This window comes from Rhyacophila brunnea, unplaced genomic scaffold, assembly GCF_057557595.1.
Source record: "Rhyacophila brunnea isolate RB1 unplaced genomic scaffold, BYU_Rbru_1.0 scaffold_3, whole genome shotgun sequence".
NCBI classification, from domain to species: domain Eukaryota; kingdom Metazoa; phylum Arthropoda; class Insecta; order Trichoptera; family Rhyacophilidae; genus Rhyacophila; species Rhyacophila brunnea.
The window spans coordinates 40935701-40953654 of record NW_028232965.1 but is presented as its reverse complement, the minus strand read 5'-3'; the positions used below and the strand labels follow the sequence as shown (position 1 = coordinate 40953654).

At 33.3% G+C, this 17954-nt stretch overlaps 1 protein-coding gene across 1 annotated transcript in view; it reads right to left on the bottom strand.

Annotated features, from left to right (window-relative positions):
* The window catches only part of BicC (protein bicaudal C), a 31719-nt gene extending 19168 nt beyond the window's left edge, over positions 1-12551 (bottom strand). The window contains exons 1-9 of the mRNA XM_085952975.1: positions 12471-12551; positions 10507-10660; positions 9549-9592; positions 8844-8913; positions 7880-7959; positions 7602-7664; positions 6282-6431; positions 5523-5636; positions 3602-3727 (exon numbers count right to left, since the gene is read on the bottom strand). Of these exons, the coding sequence (XP_085809101.1) occupies positions 3602-3727; positions 5523-5636; positions 6282-6431; positions 7602-7664; positions 7880-7959; positions 8844-8913; positions 9549-9592; positions 10507-10660; positions 12471-12551 (882 nt within the window). The remainder of the gene's footprint in view (positions 1-3601; positions 3728-5522; positions 5637-6281; positions 6432-7601; positions 7665-7879; positions 7960-8843; positions 8914-9548; positions 9593-10506; positions 10661-12470) is intronic.
* Between the last annotated feature and the right edge of the window lie 5403 nt (positions 12552-17954).

The window sequence follows — 17954 nt, the reverse complement described above, 5'->3', positions numbered from 1 at the left end:
TGTCCTTTTCTATATCACAACTCATCTTATTAGTGTTTAAATCGTCGGTTAAATGCATTGTAACTCAAAACATTATGGTAATTTGATCCAAACAATATCAATCACTTATTTATTATTGTTACTGATTATTTATTATTGTCATGCAGAAATGAAAAGAAAACCGCACGTACACAACAATGGATAATGATTATGCACCAATTAAAATGTGTGGGTATATCTTAATGCTCTCTAATACTATGTATGTATTATAATTATAAATTATAATGTGATATCCTCAAATCAAAATGACTGAACGATCAGATAAAGATTTTTATTGTAAATTGAGAAGGATCATTGATCATAAACATTGATCACTTGATCAGATTGATATTACGGTGTTTGTTAATCGAGAGATTAACTAATCAAATATATACTATGAATTAAATAAACTATTGTGTGCTTACGTTAAATTCAGTGCTTCTTAAAATGCGTTAATATTGGCTACTGACTTACTTGGCTACTTTTGTAGTTGGAACCTTAATTCATAACCAGCATCACGGATCCCTTCAAATTTTTAGTGTTAGCCATATGCCGGGTCCACACTGGCAACATGTCGCCGGCAACCTCGTTAAATTTTACGATAAGTATGATAATTATCGTAAAATTTAACGAGGTTGCCGGCGATATGTTGCCAATGAGGACCCGGCATTAGACTATAGATACATTGTGGTTGTTTAATAAACTATTTTTTTATTCAACGAATAATTTTATTCATAAGATTTAACCATTCTTTACTGATTCAAACCACAAAAGCCGGTAGCCAATATTAACGAAATTTTAAAAGCACTTTTGCATCAGAATTAATTAGTTTATTTATTTTTTAAATTATTCATTATGATACAGGTTCCTATTCGGTGCCATATTATTTTCAAAATAATAGTAGGTACCTACTTACTTATTTCTGAGGTATTTTGTAATTATGTTGATTAATTTTAAATATACAATAATATGATAAAATATTCGGAACTTATCTATTTATATAGAAAAATATCTGAACGATGTTATAATAAAACCTATAACAATACGGTACCCAGTGTTCGTCAAAATTATGGTTTTTTTCTGTTAACAGTAAGTTTTATCAAATATTTTCATAGAATATATAGATTTTAGAAATGTTAATGTTTGTTATTTTGTTTGACATACATAATTTAATATAATATTAAGTATATTAAATGGAATATTATTTTTCCTTCCTAACGGCCTCATGATCGAGGATCGTGACCCGGATGTTTTACGTGTTATACCTGCAGGTCAAGTGATTTCCAGGGGAGGAGTTTCTGGATATGGGGAATGTATCCGGAAAAGTGCCGTAAATGTGGAAGTCAGGCACCTGCTAGATTTTGTTAACCCCGCCACCCGACCGTCACATTGAAAGTCAATAAAAAAATATTATGGATATTTTTTCAAAAACTATTTCTCTATGTGCGCGCCTGATTTTTTACATTCGCTAACATATTTTGCAAGTTTTATGATTACATAATTTATGGAGGAACTGGTTGGGAAGTAGATAATATTAATTTCTCATGAAATAAGTTTTGTCGTAAAATATTTAACAAAGGTAAATTAGCATTATTTTATATACAAAATTTCTTGATTTACCAGAGTGGACAGGTTGATACCGGAAGAAAGTCCAGTAAGTCTATAGGTTCCATAAGCAATAAATTGTTTAACTAAATATTCTTATTAATTATTACACATCGTGAACGTCCACAAAACTGTTGAATTTGCATCGTTCCTGGCGTATTACCATTTTGTGTTAATTAATAATATTTTTATCGTCCTTCAATATTCGATAATAAGATTCATTCGTAAAGGCAGCATTATTTATTACATACTTTATGTGTTCCTATCCCAAACAAAATGTGATATTTTACATTTTTATATCAATTCACTTCGTTTATAATATGCAGAAAGGTATAATATATTATGCAGGGTACGAAATGGAACGGAACGCACCGGAGCGCCGTTCCGGCTCGTGAAATTTGTAAAATCATCGCTCCGTCTCGTGGAAAAAATACGTTGACCGTCTGAGGTAGATAGGCCATAGAATAGAAAATCTGACACACTTATTTTTATAAAATACACATACGATTTGATAACTATGTAAATATCTTCAGAAAATTTGTCGAGCGCTCCGGTTCGTAAACTTTTCCATTCCGAGCGCTGATATTATGCAATTGTATCCACTACCGTAGAATGGCTCTATTAAAAGAGCTGGCGAGGCTAGTAGATAATAATAATACATATTATACTTAATCACGACAGTTACATCTATAATTAAAAGTATTCATAAAAGCTATAAATAACATAATAATTAAACCAGTGACATCCAACCTTTTTTTATCTAAAACCACTGACTCATAAAAACAAAACCATGATTGATTGCTCAAGTACCTACATTAATTATTTTATCTTCTTCTTCATTATCATTATTATTAGCTTCAAACATAATATCATCGATGGTTCAGTTGGTTAGAATGAGTGGGTCCGTAGTAGCTAGTAACTATTTCGCTTTACAGTGATATCCAAAATGGCCCTCAACGAGCACATATCGTCCTAAAACCCGCTGGATTGTCAAAGTCATCAAGTTAGGAGTATCTATGTGACAGTGGAGGCCTAGGGACTGAGAAGGGGGGAAAGAGCTAATAGAGGCCTTCATCCGGCAGTGGAAAGACCCACGCTGATAATGAATGCTATCATACGTTCTTAGTTAGGAAATTTGACACGTGTAACTCTAGTTGCACTAGCAACCAGCAATGTTACAACTTACAACCGCTGTTGTTTAAAATATGTAAATGACAGGAAAAATTGAGGACTCTAGGAATAAAAATGGCAGTTTCAATTTTTGACAAATGTTAGCAAGTCAATCAAAATGTCGTTTTAGTTTCTAAACCCTCAAATGCTAGATTATCAAAAACAAAATGGAAGATTTATAAAAATATGTTTTTGATGAGATGAAATATTTAACAAAAAAAGAATGTAAGTACTGCATTTTAACTCTAGACTCAATATCCATTAAATGAAATATTACCTTTCTATGCAAGTACCTAATAGGTACATTGTGGTTTTGAAGTACTTTTGGAATAAAGATGAATTTAGTTACACTTACTCCAATATAAGTGTAACAAACTGACTAGTGATCAAAAAATATTAAAATGTTGTATTATAGTAAGATATACAGTGGGTTCTTTCTGTATATATTAATTGTAATGCTTTTGTAGATCCTACGGTAAAGTTTTCAACTGTTTAAAACACACCTATTCATCATGAACCAGGTTGAAATTCATCTCATTGAATTATTTGTCACCTTACCTAGTTACGATATTTTGGTAATCGTTGAAATACCGTGTTTACGCTGTCGACTTCAGATTTAAATCCATATCTCGGATGAATATTTTGCAAGTTATATGCTTATTCAAAAACTAGTTAGACCTGGCAAGAAAACCGTCAAGTTGGCAACGTTGGTAGCCTACCAAGCACTCGCGAGCTACCAACTGGACATAACTGAAATAAACTAAACGATATGTTTACTGTTATCTTATCAATGATTAGTTACACTTACAGCGATCGCACCGCACATGTAGTTAATTAGCAACGTTGTGGCCTCCATCGTGGACTGAACCTCCCATTGCTGTCCCTTGACCATCACAAGAGTCGCATGCAGTTTTGGCCTCGTTCGGAGCATTACCTGGAGATTAATCATAGTAACACATTACATTTAATAATAATAAATACAATTTCTGCTATATACCAGTGACAGAATAATTGATTAATTTTAAACCATACCAAGAAACTAATTGTATTGTATATACAAGTTGTATAATTACAAGTTATTAATGAAAACTTCGTTGAAATAATAAAAGCTCCATTTTTAATCACATAAACCATTGTTTAATCTCTTTTATTTTGTTAACTGTCAATTCATGGTGAAACTGCATTGTATTGTTGTTTTTATTTAATAAAACGCAATTTTTTTATAGTACTTATTCCATTCCATTGTTTAATCAATGAATAAGTCACTGACTGTCTAGGAATCAAGGTGAGCACCTATATACCTGTTGTTAATACTTGGATTCAACATTACAAAAGATGGCCGCCAATATTAACGGAATTTGATAATACTTTAGGTCCGTTTCAGGCGGGACACTGGTGTCTCGCTCGTATATATTAAGGAGGCCTTTGTAATCGAATAAAAAGGCCTTTGTATTATGTTTATGAATGCTCCAGAGCTAATGAGTCAACGCGTGTCCAGTACACTTTTCCGTCGGCCGCTACATTCTCAAGCCGCCGATACACTTGTTTTTATTACCGCAGCCAGTTTTATGTTCTAGTTTATAACGCGAAATTATGCGTTAACTCATTAGCTCTGGGGCGTTCATAAACATAATACAAAGGCCCGTTTATTCAAATACAAAAGCCTCATATATTATATCGAGCGCGACACCGGTGTCCCGTCTGAAACGGGCCTTAGTTAGTCGCATAGCTGTTAATTAATTTAGATGTGATTAGGTATGGTAGGTACATATGGTTTAATTCGTAAATCACGTCGGCCGGAATCCAAAGGGTGCAGGCCGCTTACTTTAAGTACCTACCAATGTGTTACAAATTTACTTGTCAGTTTTACATTAATATATTTAAGATATCCGGAATCCGGATCGAAAGTTTTTTCAACATGTACCTATCCGGTTAAGCTATAGAAACTCTGGAAATAGCCCAACGTTGTCAAATAGGTACATGGGAAGGGCCTACAGATGGGCAGAGTCCTGAGTACTAACAGATTAATAAGTGCTCGGCCGTAGTGGTTTGGCGGGCGCGGCGCGGCGGCGTCTTGCGAAACTCAAAAGTATAACCGTGTATATCATGCCCCAAAAAAGACACTGTCTACGAACATTTCACACACGGTTATACGTTTGAGTTTCGCAAGACGCCGCCGCGCCGCGCACGCCAAACCACTACGGCTGAGCACTAAGATAGATTTACAAAGCCAATCGCTGTAGACCAAGATTTTGAAACTGGATTTTGTTTATGACTTAATGACGGCCAGGCCTGAAAATACTTGAAATTTAATACAAAGCCTCAGAAATTTCCTCAAATTGATTGCGCGTGGGGTTACGTGATAAATTTGCTTACTGACGTAACTATTGAAAATAACATATTATTTAACACTTTATCTTATATTTCTCCACACCCGAGAATTAAAACCTGTCACTACCACACCGAGACACTCAGAGGATAGCCCCTGGCGCTTGTGCATGGTCGGAAACAATCGAAACATCTTACGTTCAACAGAGCCGAAGAAATACGGAAAACATGATGACTATCGCTTAATAGACCGAATTTTATCCAACAACAAAAAAACTATTAGGTAGTTACTGAAAAGCGATAACTTTACTGGGAAAGGAGACTTGAGGCCACTGAGAGATACCTGGGTTATTCGTATGTAGAACACATAAAATTAGATACTTAATAATTTGTTGGCTTACTTGTACACTGTACTGTTCTTGAATTTGTACAACATAAGGAGACGAAGCATCAGGTAATTGCTGGGATGAATTCATTATCGGAAGTTCAAAACTGAATATCAACGGTGTCAGGTTCTAAAACAACAAAATACATTAATTAAAAAATGTCTTATATTTTGAACTAGCACTAGAGTTATATTCCGGCATATAATATAAAACTTTTATAAAAGGAAAATTAATATACTTACTTACATATTTTTTAATGATTCAAATAAAAATCAAATTTTTCTCATTTTTCTGATCATACATAGACTTTGGCAGTCGTTAAGGCTATACCCCAGTTGAGGCATGGTTTAAAAAGATCGTGGTTAGGCGATGCGCGGATTGCGGGTCGTGGGTGCAAATGACGCATGCCGAACGAAATATGATTTGTCATATAAATCCAACATGCGTTAATTTAATGTTCTGTTTATTGTTATATTAGTAAAAATAATAATATATTCATTGACATGTTTTCTTTTTCAAGTAAATGGGTAATGTTTTTAGTCATCTTTACACGATTTAAGAATTAATACCCCCGTCGCCATCACGAAATAAATTGACGTGTTCCCAGCTCGTTCTCTTTCCGAATGCCAGCGAGTCCAAAATTTCGTTGCGCCTATAGTTGAAAATTATTTGCCGTTTCACTGATGTATCGTCTTAATGAAAGCTTAGGTACTACTTCATGATAAACTTAATTATTATAAAGTTATTTTAATAATAAAAAATAGCTTCTTATACCCTGACTCTGAACCTGGCTCGTTCCACATTGTCCATATCACCAGCGATGGAAACTTGATTACTTTTCTCCATAGGATTCGAGCGATTGGAGTCCGGAAAATGGATATGACACCCAGTTTCCTCCATTACACGTTTGATAGTCAGGCCCCCCTAAAACATAAAGCAGTATTCATTATATTATATTATGTTATTTCGATGCAGTACTGCCAACTGTCATTTACAAGAATATGGAAGAAAATAAGCTCGACGCCAGGAAAAGTGTTAGATTTTCTAAAAAAAATCTAAGAAATTAGCATTTCAAAACAAAACGTAATAATTATTTTCACAAGAACAAAGATTACAGTAATTTACAATTAGTAATTATTAGTAATTACAGAACACAGTTAACAAAAAGTTAAAAAACTAACAAATTTCGTTCTGATCCAATAGCTGGGAGCTTTAAGTTCTTCGCCTCTTCTAACCCATTCTTTACGCAGATCAGAACATTATGACATTTTTTCCTCGCTCGTTAATTTCTAAATGCGTTAAAAGCAGAAAAAGGCAAAAGGTTATGGGCGTATCTACCATATAGTACATGGTAGGTACCCACATTTATTATAGTACGGTTTTCAACATGGCCCCACATCTTGAAGCGGACCCCCAGGCCAGGATATTGGGCGGGCCCCCCTACCTTTTTCACTTTTGCTATTAGAGTAAATTTAAGATGTGTATTTATCTCATTTATCTGGTCGTCCGTCACGCCGGGCCCCTAGGCTAGAGCCCTGTTAGCCCCCCCCCCCTTGTGAGGGCCATGTTTTTCTACGCTGTATTATGTACAAAAGGTCAGACTGTTTATTTTCAAGCAAATCTGGTGCAATATTCTATGTGAAATTTGAATCTGTTTGTGTACCAAAAATGATAGATTTAATGTCATACGCCAGATGCGTATTTTGGAAGCTAGATGAATATTAAAAATGTTAGATCTGGCAAGAAAAACGTAAATTTGGCAACGCTGTATCTATGCATTAGATGTGGGGTAGGAATATTATAGGAATCCAAGAATGAAGATGAAACATATTAATATCCTAATTTAACGACGATTCGAAACGGTATCTAAACTAAATTATTAGGTTATTAATTATACCTACACTTAAACATTAAATATTAAATATTAATTACAAATAGGTAGGTACACCCATTCGCAAGTCACCTATACATATTATTTGTCAAATACACCAGAAGTACCTAAATACATCCACTTTAATCTAATACGTAGGTATCTTAAAAATATGTACTTATAGGTATTGTGGTTTATTGATATTTGCTCTGTAAAATACTGACCTTTCCAATTATGTGGGAATGATCAGTGTAACTGACGTCAAGCTTCATTGTTACTCTATTACACTGAAAATAAAACTGAAAATTACATACAAATTTATAAATAGACATCTAGTAATATAATCTAAATAAAATTAATATTTTCCATGTAAATTTTTTTTATAAAAATGCAGTTATTTTATTTACACCCATGAGACTGGCACAAGTCGGTGGGTGATGGATTTAAATCATTGGGTTTAGTCAAATTGAGATGTAGTAAAAAAAATATTTCCATTTCATACCCTTGTGTCTAGTTGTTGCATTATTTTGTCTCGCGCAGTTCGAACATTTTCAAGTTTTCCGGCAACTCGCACATGTGGATCTACAGAAAATATAGTTATTATTATAAGAAAATAAAGACGTGATAAAAATATGGTAAAAATTGACAACCAACACTAATATTTGAAATATGGTGTAAAGTAGTCTAAAACTCATACAGCGCTGACGATACGGCTGCCGTGTCGGCATTAGATGGCCATTATATATAATTAGCATGTTACTTAAATGTGGTAACTAAATATTAATTATCTGGTCTGCAGTGAATGAGTTAAGATTTAAAGTGTTGGACAGTAACGATGGTGAGTGAAAATACACTGTCTTCCATAGAAGTTTTGATAAAAAAAATCTATTGTCAAATTTAGATTTATGACTTATTAGGTGCAATTAAACGTTGCATATATGAGAGAGATATATTACAACTATGAGAACATAAAAGAAATTATGGGTAGGACACGTGTAGGGCATGGAAAACTGCGAACCATGTAAGTTGAATTTGTGATTATTTTGGACTTCCCGCCAGGGTTGCGGAGTCAGAACTCTTTAAATATGAATATTCTTTATACTACAACATGTCATCAGGTTCAATGATGGTAGTGTAATTAGTAATAGAAGTGAAACAATCACAAACACCCAGGCTTTAAAATCACGTAGATATATTGTGACCTTACCAGGAATCGAACCCGTAGCCAGCGCCATACGTACAGGACTACGAGGACTGCCTATGACTTACCACGCCTATAATCAAGATTTTAGAACTACATAATTGCTTGTTTATGACATTTCTTGGGCACTGCTGCAAAGCATTCTGGAGTTTAAATCTTTGAACGAAATAATGACGATCTGTTTTCTTGAGGTGGAATGCAACTTAATGGTATCAACGGCATTTATGTATTTATATCAATTATTTTATTGTCAAGATTTGTTTACCTTTTTTGGACTTGGCACCGATTTTTAAACGAGTTGGCCAATTTATGACTGTAGACGTCTCCTCCATAATCTGAAATCAGGACAAAGTAAGTTTAATATAGTATAAATCAGCGCTGTCCAACTTCTTTTAGGCCGCGGGCCATGTTTTCTTTAGCAAAAAATTCGGGGCCAAGAGGATAGGAAAATGAAAAGTCAGTTAATGTCAATTCATATTTATAACGCAATATTTTAATTCTCACGAACAAAAATATGTTTTTTTAAAGCTGGAAAAATTAAGCAGTAGGTATAATTCTTTGTTTTGAAAAAGTATTTTTAATATTTAGTATTATAATGAAATGTTTTCACATTTTAATGTATGATGGGTAATTCTCTCCCCAATGTCTGATAAAAAATTTGCTGTACAGCTCGCGGGGCGCAAAAAAAAATTGGTGGGCCACCAGTTGGACAGCGCTGGTATAAATAAAAGTATCTGCAGATAATTTTGCTTCAGAGTCGTCAGTAGCGGGCTGAACCTCTCATCTGGTAAATTAACACGTTTTTGTCAATACATATTGGATAGAGGATTATATTATTAATAAACAATCTCTCATAAAAATACTTTGTTACCAAGTTACTCGCCAGGCGGTCAAAATCTGGATAAAGAACCAATGAAAAGAGTAGACATTTAAAATTATTTTTGGAAATTTAAAAAATATACTTAAATACCTTTTGAAAAAAAATATTTGCAGTTTCCTCGTCATTAATTTCATCTGAAAGAAATTAGAAATTAAATTAGACAACTGCCAGTAATCACTAAAAGTACATTTTTTATAATAGTATCTAGGTGAGTAGGTATATAATACCTAATCAGTTATATTTTCAGATCTAAGTATTTTTTTCACATGTATCGTCTCCATGTAGGTAGGTATATGGAAAATTAGAAGGAAAGTTTTTAAATATGTTTCGTAATAAAAGCGTTCGTTCACCAGCGCTATGAACAATTATTGGTATATTGCAGGGCTCAAAAACCTTTTCAGACGTATTTAACTTTTAGTTATAACAATAGGCAAGAGTGAGTGTGTAAAAAACACCAGGCACCTATACCATTTTTTAATTGCAATTTAAAAAATATATTTGAAATATTATGAAACTAACATGATTTATAAAAATAAAACAGAATATTTTTCAAATAAAATGAAGATAATAGATTAAAAACAAACATAGCTTATTTGCGTATCACTGTATAATATTGTCTCCTTACTAAATTTGGCTTTTGTGACTGTTTTCTCTCAGGCAAAGTTCCAATATTTTTTCATCTTTAAAACATGAAAATTACAATTGAAACATGCATATTATTATGTTTATCAGTCAACAGAGAATTAGTTGATTTAGTACGTAATTTAAAGTATTCAAAAACATTTCTGTGTTGTTACTTATTTAAGAAAATACGTAAATTTGGTTGAAATTTCAGTTTGCAAATATTTAATAATACCAACGAAAGTGCATTTTGTGTTGGCCATCCAACTGAAACTACATAAGTATAAAATTATTTTAAAATTATGTAAACGCAAAAATGAATATATGGGCCGCCGGTTTCAATCCACTAGTATATTTCACTGAAACAGTCGTATATGCAGTGCCGGCATATACGCAGAGGCCGGTGAGTCATCATAGTTGTTATTACCTCCTAGCATAAATTCCAGTTTCCTCCTGTCCACTCTAAACCTGTCCTGGGCGACGTCTTCTACAGGAAGGTTAAGAATGAGGGCAACTTTTTGCAGTTCCTCCGCTGATCCCATGCCTGAGTTCATGGACCCTCCGGTACCGGAGTCCGATACCTGTAGATAGTATATAGGTACTATTAGCTAGATAACTTGAGCAGCGTCATAAACTAGATTAACATAATTAGGAAATCCTAAAAATACTTGAATGAAAATGTGGGATTTTTTCTTTCATGTTTTCTAATATGTATGGTTCTCTTTCTAAGTTAAATATGTGTTCAATAAAGCATTCCATCTTCTTAAATCTCATGTTCTTTAAAGTCTTGAATAAAAACTATTAGTTGCCCACCTCAAGGTAATCTACGGTCCAAATTGGGTGAAATTGAGTCATGTTATTACAATGTTGAATTTTCTTTTTGTATGTTCTATAGAATGATTAATAGCAGTACCTAACTCATATTGTCCGTAATGACAAATAAAAATGTTAAAATGTCTGCAGAGGGAAATAAACGTACGTCGATTTTGTTCTTAGATGATGGGTTTGAAACTGGAGGCGGCAGGTTATATGAAAGGTTGGTGAAGCGGGCTGGTAATCAAGTTGCGGCAAATTTTCCACGTTAACATTATATTATATGGGTACATTATAATGACCAAAGTAAATCCTCCGTGATGCCCTGAATTTTATTTATTGCGTCGCTATTTCTCGTAAGTTGCCGGCTATTGTTAGCCCGCTTCATTCAGTTGTATGAGAAAGCCGATTCCTTGCTCCTCTTTTTATTTAATACCTCTATGTTTTGAAAGCTAATAAGCTGACAAAATCAATAACTGAATAAAACCGTACTAACAAATTGTAAATAGCTGAGTTTATTGTATAATGTATTTATATTAAATATAATCAAATGGATATTTTGCATCCATCCGTAAGTGATGGCCTAACCATCATATCTATAATCGACGACACGGCAGGGCTCGAAATGGACCGGAGCGCACCGAAGTGCCATTTTGGTACATGAAATCTCCAAAATTATCGCTTCGTGTCGTGGAAAAATTAATTAATAAGCCTTATATGTAACACTTTTTTTTTATAAAATGTACATACAATTTAATAACCGTGATTAATGATCGTAATATTTTCCATTTCAAACACTGCGACACGGCTCTAACATCTCTTTAAATTCCTGAAAAAATAATACAAATAAATTGTTGCCATTTATTTTTGGGCAGTCATACGAAGTTGGCAACAGAAAAAGTCGCCAACTGTACTCAAAAAACGGTCCGTAAAATAATTTATTGGAACTATGTTATATTTTATTGCGTTTGTTTGCTACCTTTTTTCTGTGCGAACACGCATTTATAGAACGTTTAGTTTAGTAATATAATATTCGAAGTGGATGGTCTATAATAATATTATCAAGTTTTTTTTTATATAGTATACAGATTGACACTATTTTAATGGTATTTTATAAATAAATAAACGATACAGATTATTTTTGCAATATGTCTAGAATATTAGGTAGTCAATTGTAGGGTAAATATGCTGCAGATGCCCGCATGAGGTTTTTATATTTTTTTTTACGAAAAAAAAGTTTTAAAAATGTTAATTTGGCAACACATAAAAAATATCTAACTTTTCAGTATCTTTTTGCATAAAATATGGTTAATCAATTATTAAATGTACCTATTGGATTATATTAATATAATGGGGCTATCATAATTCATAATATTATTGAATAAGTCAAAATTATTGATGAAACATAATAATAATTTATTGTTACAAAATGACAAAAAACATTATCAGTCGGTTGAGTGCAACGTCACTTTCAAAAAAAAGTAATTACGGAAAGGTCAACGCACTGACAATTTCGATAAATCATGACGATTGTAAAATTGTATAGGCATTACATTATTATAAAGAAATTATTATTACCTCACTCATGTTGTCGCGGTCGGAATTCGCTCTGAATTCTGCCAATTGTGGTTTTAATGTCAAATAATTACTGTACGACATTTTCAGGGCCTTTTCTGGAAGGCTTCCTGAAAAAAAGTTTTAAAATCACTGGTGAAAAAGATAGTATTATCAACTTCATATAACTATTTATTGGCACTGACGTTTTCGAAATTACATGCCGTGTATTATGGAGAGAATAAAGTTATTTGTCAAATAGTTATTTACCAGTAATTAAATTTAAAAAAATATATTTCCCGCGAGTTTGAGTGTGTGAATATATTTTTTTCTACCGAATATTCGATACAGCAAAGGATTTGAACACCGTACCCGCGGCGGTTTAAATCAGAACTATTTTTTTCTGAAAACCTACAAAAATATAGGCGGCAATAATTTGCCAAAACTGTAAATTGCTATTACGCTCAGAGACAATAAATTATTACATTTTTTTTGTGATGGAAACTCCATTTTTCGAAAATGGAATAAGTATAAAATAATTGAGCGAGTGAACAATTAGTAGAAGTGAGATGATTTAAAATAAAATAAAATTACAAGATATAAAGAACTTTTTATATTACAACGTTTTTAAATTTTCTGTTGAATCATATTATAAACTTGACAATTCTATGTATTAATAAATATTGACATGATAGAAATACTGAATAAATATAGAATACTGAAATGTCATTTTGACATTTCATATTGATTTCCATAGTAACGCACGTATATTATTATTAATAATTTAAGTTTCAAATGTCTATCTAGTCGAGAAGTTAGTTAACAATCGATTGCAAGATTTGGACAAACAAGAAAAAATTGTACTGGACAAACAAGAATACGAGCTAATAAAAACGTGGTAATAAAATGAGTTAAGAGCGGTTTTTACATCACTACCATAATAATATTATCACTTTTTACGCATGAAACACGATATAAACATGTTAACTGGTCTGTATAAAAAGGTATTATAAGAATTTTATTCCCAAAATTTGAGTAGGTTATACCTATTATATCACATATTATATTATTTTCATAGCAAGCGTACCTATACGCATTACATATAATTTTTAATTTTTCGCTTGGCATGTTCTTCTTCAAAGACAAATCATTATTTTTCATGAGATTAAAATAAAAGATCATTATTTGAGAATGAAACCTCATTTACAGAATATTTAAATAATTATATTGATTTTATTTAACTTTAAAGTCGATCTATTATCTATTTCTATTCTTACTATACTTTTATTCTCGCAATCACTCATGGGGGTCCGTCGTGGGTCTGAGGGAAGAAAAATAAATAATATAAAGGGAAAATAGGGGTTATACCTACAATGATTTTCCGTATAATTGAGTGAGTCAGAACTGCGAAATAAAATATGTATCTCATAATATAAGAAAAAAAAAGACTTACGAGACTTTACGACCAACACTCATTGTAGTCTCGAAAATTTGGTGGGGATGGCTGGATCGAAATTCCCGACATGAATGAATAAAAATATCAAATTTAAGTAGGTAAATGGACTATTACTTTTTCTTTGTCAGGACTTCTTGGATGTATGATGGATCTCTCTCAGGATGACTTGGTTGTCGACCAGCCTTCTCAACGGGTTGGCACTCTCGTTTCGGCATTCTACGATACGCAAGGCATGTGTCAGTGGAACTCACGAATTGATGCATTAATCTGAAACATCCAATGATTGCTCTAATATTATCATAGTTATCATGCTCTCATGTCATAGTTATCATGTTATATAGTTATCATGTTATAGCGATAATAAGCTATAAATAGTAAGCGGGGTGATTGTGTAAATATTATTAACACCGCCCCCTCCCACTGTCTTAAAAAATCAATAAGTAATAAATTATTATTAATATTTTTCAAAATGGACACCTCATAAACCATTTTTCTGTGTGCGCGCCTGCCAGCAGCACATTCGCAGTTTGTGCGACGGAGTTCCTCGCTTTCTGATAATAATGTCCTTGCTTCTGGATATTATGGTCCATGTGCGGTTCAACGTGATACACTCGGGAGCGAACTTCTCATTTGGCATTATCGGGGGGGAAAGAATACTAACTTCTGTTCTTAAAAGTCGATGCCAGGTTTTTTAATAAACATCTGATAGTGGTTGATGCGGCTTTTAAAACCTGACAGAACAGGTGGGACTTGTTTGTAATGGTCAGACACACGTTAGTACGTATTTTTTCACAGATATCAATAGGCGAATGGAGATAATCTTTTTTTACTTTGGTCGTGGTGCATCGCTGGCAAGCTCATCGTATATTATGTCAATGTGGCTGTGAATTGCAGTAATATGTTGACCGAAATATCCCAGAATATGTACGTAATTGGAAGCGTTATTCATGTCGGTCCAATTAGCTGCTGTTGGCTGTTGAGAAAATCTGGTCGTGCACCTGGTCGCCACAAAAATCAATTACAATGCATTAATAAAAATTAGGTTTTCAGTATTAGTTGGTGATTATTTCTTTCGCCTTGCAATAATTATTGTTGTTATGAAGTAATTTTAAAGTAAACTTTAATAATATATTTACCCATCCCCTTTACAGATGGTATATAGCTTTTAATAATAATATACAGATGACAAAATATTTTAATAAATTGTCTATGATTATTTTATTCATATTCCACGTAACAATGGCAATAAATATCAATACTATCAAGAGTAATTCAATCATTCAGTTGAAAGCGCAGAAGCGCATTGAATTGATTATTTGTTATTGTGTTTAAAAATGGTCAATTGAGTTCAATTTGTTGCAGTTAATAGTGGTAGTGATCCCTGACACAGCATCATTTAAATTAATTCTTGTTGTGCTACAAGATAATCAATATGGATGATAAATACTCACTGTAAGTTGAGCACTCCAATAACCTATAAATTTGATATGATGTCAGAATGAATCTAGAATGTAAATATCTTCACGTGTGACTCCAGGGCTCGAAATGGACCAGAGTGTACCGGAGCGTCGTTCCTGTTCATAAAATCCCCAAAAGAATCGCTCCGTCTCGTGGAAAAAAAATAATTTAACCGTCTGAGCTAGATATGTCATACAATATTTTTTTTTATAAAATACATAGAAAAATAGATAACTATGTATATTGATACTTTCGTAAAATTATTATGCGCTCTGGTTCGTAAAATTTTCCATTTCAAGCGCTGCGTGTGACATTTAAATCTGTGTTGACTGTAGCAATATTAGCTAAAGTTTAATATTAACGTGTAACTAATATTGACTAAATAAGACGCATTGGTATATTTGATTTCTTTAATGGAACATGTAAACAAGAATTGAGATAGCAAAAGGTGCCTTTCTCAGGATGAGATGTCTCCTTGGCAAACGAGACCAGGGCTCCGGTTCGTGAAATCGGTAAAATTATTGCTCCGTCTCATGGAAAAAATAAGAAGTTTGAGTTAGATAGACCATATTATTATAACAAAAAATCTAACACGCTTATTTTTATAAAATACACACAAAATTTGATAACTATGTAGGGGAGCGTGGGGTAATGGGAGCTTGCGGGTAATGGGAGCGACTGCAAAACAGGTACCATCTAACACTAAAATGACTCGGAAATTACCAAAACATCTTCGTCAATCGTCGGCTATGCCCGTCGGTCGCTGTCGGCTGCTTAGTGGCACGTGCACGCGCGTGGCGAGTGGAAGTGTGTTTTGGGCTAGGTGCTTATATCAATTTACAATACAAAAACATCAACGTAAGTACTTAAAATTTTACTTATTTTATCATATTTTGTGTCCATTGTATAGCCAGATACATGTATTTTTGTTTAGTAGTTTCAGAATCAAGGTTTAAAATGGTTTGGTTGCGTTATTTATCAACCTTCAAAGTGGTTGACATTCGCGTAATTGGAGCCTAGGTGGCTCCCATTACCCCTATATAAATTTCACACCTCTTTTACTAGTAGAAAAGATTTTAATTGTTCCAGATGCCCAGATTCAAGGCTGATTGGACGGTGACTTCGTTGGAAAATGCCCTCCGAAACCAGAAAGATTATATTTGTGTTTTTTGCTTAGTTTCATAACATGACGTGTTGATTATTTTGATATTTTTAGTACTAGAGCATATTTTTGTTGAATTACATTAGTAAATATTTAACATTTTATTGTACCTATGTCTGTTATAATGTGTATAAGTGTTTGTAAGCAAATTAAAATATGAAGCTCCCATTATATATTTGGTAAATTTTTGGCTCTCATTACCCTACATGTGGGGTAATTGGAGCCAAATCTATTTTTTTGGGAAAACGTTTTTTTTGTACCTTAGTTATAGAATTTTTGAGTGGAAATTGCAGTAATATTATTACTATGTAACCAAAGGACTCATTTCAAGTCTTAATAATAAACGATTAGAACATTTTGTTACTTTTTTTCAACAATTTCTTTAGTAGGCTCCAATTCCCCCTCGCTCCCCTACTATCTTCAGAAAATTGTCGAGCGATTCAGTTCGTAAAGTTTTCCATTTCGACAACAGGATTGCAATATTAATACGAATAATGAGTAAATTTCTCACAGCGTCGATCGATTTTCTATCATGATGGAATTGGAAAATTTAATAAATCGCCCAATTGTATAATTCGATATATTCGTTAATTGTTCAATATCAGCTACTGTTAATTTCTACAGAATTCCTATTGTATGTGGGTCTGCTACCCCATCCCCTCGCAAATTAAGATATGAAGAGCTATTTGGCTGTAGTTATTCGTTGTATACAAAATGTAATATGCGGCCGGTTAATCAGTTGCAGGCCCAAGATATTGTATCAGATATCGAGATATGTTCATTGAAATTTACAAAAAATACGTTTTAAGATTCATAAAAGGAATTGTGACACGTACGTATAAACGATATTATAATTAGCATTTAAACTATAAAGTGAAAATTTCAGATAAAAATTAAAAAAAGTGTAGGCCACAGATGGCTAAAGACGGCCCTGCCTAGGCTTCAGACTGTATATTTTTTTTTAATAACCTACTTATTTGTTTCTTTATTAAACACCACAACAGCCCGTGGAGCCCAATAATAGTGGTAAAACTCCCAGGCTTGAGGAATTTACATATTAGAACTACGGGATGGAAGTCCAGCGCTTTACGCACTGCACCACGAGAGCTGCCTTGGAATATATGGTTCACTTTTATGTCCTACCAATTCGGCTTATCCATGGCTATGGAAGCATGGCTTTTCAATAAAACGCGAAGCCCAGGGCAACCCGTATTTTTGAGATTCCCAATTCAAAACTACGAGGAAGAAAATATAAAATACCAGTTTTTGTTCTCGAAAAATATTTAACAAAACCTTTTCACGATTGTGTATCAGCAAATTTAGTGATTCCCAACCTTGACGGGAACCCTTGAGACATTTTTTGTCACGGAATCCGTACTTGACTGACACACGTTAATGTCCAGAGTAATTAATTATAAAATTACCGTAATAG